This window comes from Nyctibius grandis, chromosome 15 (assembly GCF_013368605.1).
Source record: "Nyctibius grandis isolate bNycGra1 chromosome 15, bNycGra1.pri, whole genome shotgun sequence".
Classification (NCBI taxonomy): domain Eukaryota; kingdom Metazoa; phylum Chordata; class Aves; order Nyctibiiformes; family Nyctibiidae; genus Nyctibius; species Nyctibius grandis.
The window spans coordinates 2,923,200-2,930,836 of NC_090672.1; the positions used below are offsets into that span (position 1 = coordinate 2,923,200).

A 7,637-nucleotide genomic window follows, 5' to 3' on the forward strand; every position below is an offset into this window, starting at 1 on the left:
GCTGCATGGGTATCCGTGTGTGTCCGCTGCCAAGTGGAGACCAGTGATGTGCACCTGCCTCGGACCGGTGGGTCTCACGGAAAGCTTCCTGAGAAGTGCTCAACACAGTATTGATTAACTGAGCAGAGACTGGGCTTGCAGTGTTGTGGGCTGATGCCACGTCCTTAAATGAGGATCCACTAAAAACCTTCCCTCTGTTAGTTGCTATTGATGGATGATCAGTTCCTGCAAGCAGTAATTTTGGGAAGCTGGTAATTCAACAGATCCATCACTGCTCCACAACCTCCTCTGATGTGACAGCAACAGCAAAGAGAGGCTTTACCCTGAAGAGAAATGGCTGCTGGATCTGTGCCTCAATATGTGGCAGAGTGACAGTGGTCTGAGCCCAGGGTCTGCTTATTGAACTTGTTCTTTTCTGCAGGTGGACAGGAGAAAAGGGAAATGATGTGGTCGCTTGAGAATGTATTTTTTCATTTATGCAGGTGTTTCTTTTTCACACCAGATGCTGCGTGCTAGAAACCACCCCCATGATGGGACTGTTCACAGGGGTTTCTTGCTGTTTTCCAGCCTCGTCAACGAGGTCCATGAAATCAATGAGACGATCCAGAGCCTTCATCAGCGTCTGAGAGATGCCGAGGACATGCTGCAAATGTTGGTTCATGCCAAGTCGGTTTTGGAGCATGACCTGGCCATCAAAGCCAACTCACTCTTCATCGCCCAGGAGAAGTGCATGGGGATGCGGAAGACCTTCCCCAGCACTGCACGGCTGGTGGGTTGTGTTTAGGCTGGGCTCAGCTGAACTCAGGTATCTGTTGTGGGAGGTATTCCCAGTTTTGCTAAGATGCTTTGAAAATACATGATGAGACTACCACTTCCTGATGAAAGCCCTGAGTAGAAATTAAATGATCACTTTGTGTGTTGCATGGTCTACCAGGATTTTTGTTTTCCTTTGGTTTTTCTCTTTCCACTGTTCTTTCACGGTGTGCCAGAAAGTAGCTGAAAATGATCCCGTATGCGACTTAAGAGTAAATCCACCCACGGGGATTCATTCCTACCCTTTCAGTCTGTGATTTTAGGAGAAAAACTGTCGTGTCTTCTTCCTTTTGGGTCTGTCTGATGTGGAAAAAGCACAAGGGGAAGTAAAGCTAGTTGTCAGAATAATTAACTGTAACATCCATAATGTATTTTTAATGGTGCAGCAGAAGAGACACAAACTACCCTGTAAAGCGTTGCAGTACGTTCTGTTCCTAAATAGAAAAACTTGCATTTTAAGCTGATTTCTAATGATAGTTTTCTTGCTTTGGAAAAATTTTAAATGTCATCTAAAATATCAGTGCTGGGGTCTTAAAACAAGGAAGTACTTTCAAGTAGCTAATTGAAGAAAATGCTATGGTTTTAATTTTAGTGAGTATGGATTGGTTCCTAATTTAACCTCTTGCATGAAGTTTGTTGGTAGAAGCACCAAAGCACTTTAAAGATAAAGAAACGCATCGGTCATTAAGACAGCCACCCTGACCGCCGTGGTGCCTGTTCTCTTGCTGTAAATCAGACTTGTCTTACCGAGTATTTTGAATTTTCAGAGGGATAATTCTTTAATCAATCTGAGGTTCAGTGTGAAAGTCACTTTGTAAATTATCTCTTTAGACTCACATGTCACTTAGATACTCTTGAAGCTTTTAACCTAAGCAGAGTTGAGCTCAGCCTAAAGCTTATAGACACCAAGAATCCCAAAGGAGCTCAAGTCCCTTCTCCTCCTTTGGGAATCCAGGGCATGGACCTCCTGGCCCAGCGTGGGGGCTCTCGGGAGCTGAGAGCATCTTTTCTTGTCTCGCATCCCCAGATGACTCCGTCTCACACATTCAGACCAGCCCGCTTGCCCTCCCTGGGTCTCCGCTCTCCCAGGGGCAGCCCCCGAGAGCTGTAACCTGCGCCGAGGTCCTGCCCCGGCCTCAGCATCTTGGCAGGATCTCTCTTCACAGCAGCAGCCCTAAACAGGAAGCAATTGTCTTTTTAACCTTTTTTTTTACTAGCACTTTTGTCTCATGGAGACTAAAAATAGGTTTCCTCTACTTTGTGAGTATCTTGGAGCCAGAGTCCATCAGAGACAGCAGCTACCCTTTCAGAAGAGAAGATACGACCATAACCAGGGAAGACTATCCAGCTCATCGCACCTTCCCTTTCTCCACTTATCTCCCTCCCCAAAATAAGTCGATGGCATGCTGAACTTGTAGGTTTTTGTTAGCATCCTCGCTAGCCTTCGTGCTGCTTGGTGCTGCTCCTCGCCCCGTGTTCCTTTACTGAAGACTTTGACAAACCGTGGTGGTTTTGGCTGCTCTGCTGTTTGGGAGCCCCGCTCCAGATGGCTGCTTTCCAGGCAGAGCTGCCTGTTTTCTTTGTTGAGAAATGAGCCCCGTGAATTTGTCCCCAGCTGAGCGCTGGGAAGTGGAGGCACCCACAGTCCCTTTTGGAAAGGCTCATGCTTTTAAGTAACTTGAGCAAAGTCCTGGCAGCGGCGACAGCTTCACATTCATTTCACTTCCACCTTCATTTTTGAGTCACAGGAGAAAAACATCTGAGCTCCATTTTCCTATGACACCGATAACAGTCAGCACCCAGTCTCCTATTTTCTCCAGTTTCGCTTTCAGAGCGCCCCAAGCACTCATCCTTCCCACCAGCCCAACTCCTTTAAAGCTCTCTCCTGATTGACAGTGTTTATGTGCTGTCGCAATCACCTCACTCTAAATTTAATCTTGCCGTCCTACCCTCTCGATGATGCTTTACACAATATTGGCAATGCATTTCTTTGCTCCATTTGAGCTGTGACCAGAGGAATTTCAGTTGCAGCTTCTCTAATTCCTTTCACAAATACTTTCCCCTTTCCTGCAGCAGATTTCCCAGACATTAGAGAATTCCCAGGTCCCTTTGGGGTTTCACTCTCTCCACACCAGTTTTCCATAAGTCGACAATATTGCTGTTACTTCTTCTGGTAGCTGATACTCTAAAATCCATCATCTAATCCCAAGTGTGCTTCAGTTTGAGTCGTCTTTCTTCCCCCTCTCACACTGTGTCCCACACACACCCCACGACAGGAGCCAACCCAGCCACAAAACTCCCATAAAATGGGTCTCTAGGGAGAGGTTTTTTGGGTGAAATTCCAGTAGCCATGTGGCTTGTAGCAGGATCTCCTGCACAGGGATGGATTTGCCTCCTGTGACTGAGGTGCTGGTGAGTAAAGCTGCTCCGTTCGATCACTGCAGGGTTATTTTGGGGCTTGCAGCTGAGCAGCCTCTATCTTTGATGTATACCAGGTGCGTTAAACAACTATCCTGCCTTTCTGCTTCTGATGCATGAGATGCCTTTGCTTTCCTACCATTAAATGATTTGCTTTCATAGATCACTTCTGCCTGGGCTGCCTTTCCGCACTGATGTGATGTTTCCTTTCTTTAAACACTTTCAGTCTGAAGAAGGACATGCCTGCTTTTATTGCTCTTTATTGCTGGTTTATTGCTGGCTTTATCAGCCAAGTTGCTGAGAAAGTGAGTTAGTGGAAATTCCTTTGCATCCCACAGCCATATTCCCACCCTCCTGCATCATTCCAATAAACCCTGCAGAGCTGGGTTTGTAAACTAATTGTTTACTGACTGGAGGAAACAAAATAAATGAATAAAACCAAGATAGTGCTGCTTCATGCAAGCTAAGCTTCGTGTCAGCCCAGGATCCAGTCGAACAGTCAAGGCCAGTCTATCAAGAAGCTATTCAGAAAGGAGGCTTGGGTGGGTTTGTTGCCTAATTAAAAAAAAAAAATCAGTGAATGGCCTGGAGGAGTCTGATGTGAATTTGGGTGAAACGAAAGCTTGCCAAAAAAACATGTTAACAGTATATAGCATAACTAATACAGATTATTATGCTCAAGGGAGAGAGAATTCCCAAAACAGCATCAGCAGTCAGAAAAAAAACCCCAAACTTGCTATTATGAATAAAAAAAAAAAAGGAGAAAACTTTGGTAAGATGCTCAGGAAAATGTGGGCAGTATAGGAGCACAGGAATGGCTGTGCTGGCTCAGACCAAAGTCCAGCGAGCCCCAGATGCAGCCTCTGACAGGGCCAACAGCAGATGCTTAGATAAAAGCACCAGAACAAGGCAAGCACCCTGTGATACTTTCCCAGTCTACTTTCCCAGCTTCCAGCAATTAGTATCTGAAGGACTTCCTGAGCTGGCAGGGCTGTCCTTGGATTTAATATCCCCCAATGGATTTGTTTCACGTGATCTTGTTCCAGTTGTTCTTCGAGCCCGTGCAGACTTGCAGCATCCGCTGTGTCCCTCAGCAGGGAGCTGCAGGGGATGGAGCATCATCGTGCTCAGAGCATCAGCCACTCTTGGGACCCTGGAGGAGGCTGAAAAAGGGGCCAGAACTGGGACTGCTGAAGCCAAAAGTATAAAACTAAATAGCCTGGGCAAAAAGGTAGCTCAAAGCTGGTCTAGATCTGTATCTTCTGTAGGTTCAACACAGGAGCTCGCAGAGGGTTGGCTCCTTTTCTGTGCTGTCAGCATGCAGGAGATGAGCACGAATTCCTGCAAGTATCTGAGTATGTCCTGATACAGAGTCATGTCCCAGCTGGGAACCTTGGTTGGGTTTTTTGGCTTTTAGAATCAGTGGGTAAATTTGGGTTTCATTGAAGCCAGTGGGATTTTCTCCAGTGATTTCAGCCTGGCTCTATCAGTGATGACAACTGGCTTGGAGCTGAAAGTAAAAAGTTGGATGAAGTTGTTTTTTTGGGCATGACTGCGAACAGGGCTAAAATATTTTATAAATTCTTCTCGGTTTGGTGGAAAACAAATGTCAGGAAAAGTAAGTAAATGTCTCTGAGGTGTATTAGACCTCTTGTTTTAGAAGTCTGTGGAATTTAAATGTCTCCCCTTCCATTTTTTTTCTGCTTGAAATGACTTTTCATATAGCCATTCCACCAGTTTTATCAGAAAAGGTAAAACAACTCTCAGTGCATTTTGATCCAAACAGTGTTTTACACTGGTCCGTTCCTCTCGCAGCCCTGCCATGGGGCAGCCGTGCAGGTCAGCAGCCGTACCCCCTCCTGGGACACAGCACCCGCCTCCTCCCCAGCCGCCTGGCTCAGACCCAGCCGCGCTCGGTGCACAGCCCGTGTGCTGGGGAAAGGGCAAGGTCCTGGCAGCCCTCTGACCCTGCTCTCGCTGCCAGCGGGGGACGTGCTCTCGGGTGGAGAGCCTTCCCCCAGCCCTGCAGCTGGAAATACTTATTTAAATAGTGATTTCTCTCCCTCTCCCTCTATATATATAGGGGAACACTATAGGTTCTCCAGAAAATGCAAGTCAAACCGTATATTGCTCTCTTTATTTCCTTAGTTGCACAGTTGTTTGAAAACAGGATTTTTTTCCCAGTTATTCTGTTCCCAACCCCACGTGAGCCATGGGCTCGCTGATGGCAGTGCGGATTTCTGCCCCTTCCCCTTTTGCATTTAAAATCCACCGTTGCTAATGGTCTTAATCACCAGGGTGGGGAACAGGAAGCAAGTCCCTAAAATTGTGCTGACAGAGCGAAGTCTTGGGGTTAAACAAGTTCATCCACAAGACAACACATAGAGAAAATCTTGTCTTTTTGTGTAGTTTGAAAATGCTTGTTTTAAGAGTGGTTTCATTCACCTGGCCTGGGGCTAACATCGGGAAGGGGATGGTGTACGTGTACGCTGGCCCGATGGCAGCAGAGCCCGTGATGTGCTGGTTCAGGTGATGCTGCCAACCACGGTTAAATGAGGCTTAGACCCTTTTCAGCAAAGCCCTCAGAGTCTGTCACTGCCTTGTCAGATTAGCATCTGCACCCCTTAAAGTGATACAAAACCCACTTTCCCTCCTACATTCTCACAATTTTATTCTAGAAATTCAGTCTGAAGCATTGTAAGAATTTTAAGTGATCCCATGGAATAGGTTCAAAGTGAGAAATCCACTTTTTTTTTTTACCCAGGGTTTATACAACCCATCGATGTCACAGTATTCCCAGCACAGCCTGTGGCGAATCTTGTTTGTACACAAAACATTTTTCAAATTTATTGTGGCGCCTGCTTGTATTTAGGCGGTGACCACTGCTAGCCACACTTGTATGGAGACTGAGCTGGGGAAGCCGGGCAGCTTTCGAGCCCATTGATGGGAAGCACGGTGCCATTCCCCGGCCTGGGTCAGGTGGTGATGCCACCTCTCCAGCAAAACTCCAAGGGCTCTGCTGTGAACACCCTCACTTTCTCGCCTCCTCTCCTCCTGGCCCCGACAGCCGCCATCTGGTACCTCCCGGCGATGGAAGGTGCAGAGAGGAGCTTTGTCTCCAGCGCTTTCACATGAACTCGCCGCGCTCCCTGGAGCGGCGCGGTCCCCCGTCACCAGAGCTGCCGTGATAGCACGTGCTCAGCAGATGTTTTGCCAAAGCCCCACTCCGTTTGGATGCACCTCTCCAAGAAGAGAAGCGTGTGAGGAGCATGGGAGGGATGTGCTTTTCTCTCTGGGCTTCCTCCACGGTTTCTGATCCATCACTCTCAGCCAAAACAGGCTTCATTACCCGCAGGCTACTCTTTTCCCTGATTTGAGTTTCAGATATTTCTCCCGTGCTTAAAAAGCTGCTTTTGGCACCACTTTCAGAACTGGAGCCGAGGTGGTTTTTGCTCTCCCACTCTCGCAGAAGAGCTCGGGTGCAGTATGTGACCCCCACACCTCTGGCTGCCTTTCACCGCTGTGCATCTCTCTGCTCTGCTTTCGGGGAACGAGTCAGATAATTTATCCAGAGACACAAGAGCTGAGATCTCAGACCTACAAACCCAAATCAGAAGATCATCTCTAACGGCAGGTTAGATCGCAGTCCTTGGGGACAAGACCCTTCTCGCTCTGCGTTTGCACAGTCCCGAGCGTGGTGGCTCCTTCTGCTCTGAGCGCAGCGCAGGCGCTCGACCCACAGAGCCAAGACAGCCCAAAATAGCCTCACTAGCGAGGAATGTACTGATGGCGGTCCAGATGTTTTAGTCCTCTGGGGCTGGCAGTCACGGAGGGCGCTGGCTCCTGACAGTGCATGCAGCAGCGTGACAGGGCGCGGGGGGGGGTGGCAGCAGCGGAGAAATGGGTGGGTGTTTTTCAGAGGGAAGGGCAAATTGCGTCCTTTGAAACCAGGCTGGGCAAACCTGCACCAGGCAGAGCCGGCGCCGCTGGAGCACGGTTTGGCTGGGCGGCATCGCGTGCAGGCGTGTACTGAAACAGGGGCTCGAGCACGGGGTGAGGCCGGGGGGCCTCGTTTCAGCCGCTGGCCCATCTCCCCCCCACCCCCATAGAGTGCTCTGCACTTGCTGCCTAATGTGTGCGACGGGACCACTAACACGAGCGCGGAGGAGCCAGAGCCCCGTGCTGCAGGGAACACGCCTGCGCTTGCCAGGAGGAAGGAGCCAAGCACGCTTCTCTCCCTCTTTCTCCCAAGATTTACAGTGTTGGTGGCTGGATGCCGAATTCCCTCGTCTCGGCAACAAAGCAGGAGTAGTTTGGAGCTGGTGTGTGGAGAAGGGAGAGGTGATGGGGAGGTAGGTGCTAGTGCTCAGGACTCCCAGGGGTGCACAGGTCTGCTGCGGGGACTA

The 7,637-nt window shown here is 48.8% G+C and overlaps 1 protein-coding gene across 1 annotated transcript in view; it reads left to right on the forward strand.

Annotated features, from left to right (window-relative positions):
• TEKT3 (tektin 3) overlaps nt 1-933 on the forward strand; it is a 38,483-nt gene extending 37,550 nt beyond the window's left edge. Inside the window, 1 exon segment of the mRNA XM_068413550.1 lies at nt 503-933. Within this exon segment, the coding sequence (XP_068269651.1) occupies nt 503-784 (282 nt within the window). The 3' untranslated portion in view covers nt 785-933.
• Nucleotides 934-7,637: the final 6,704 nt, after the last annotated feature.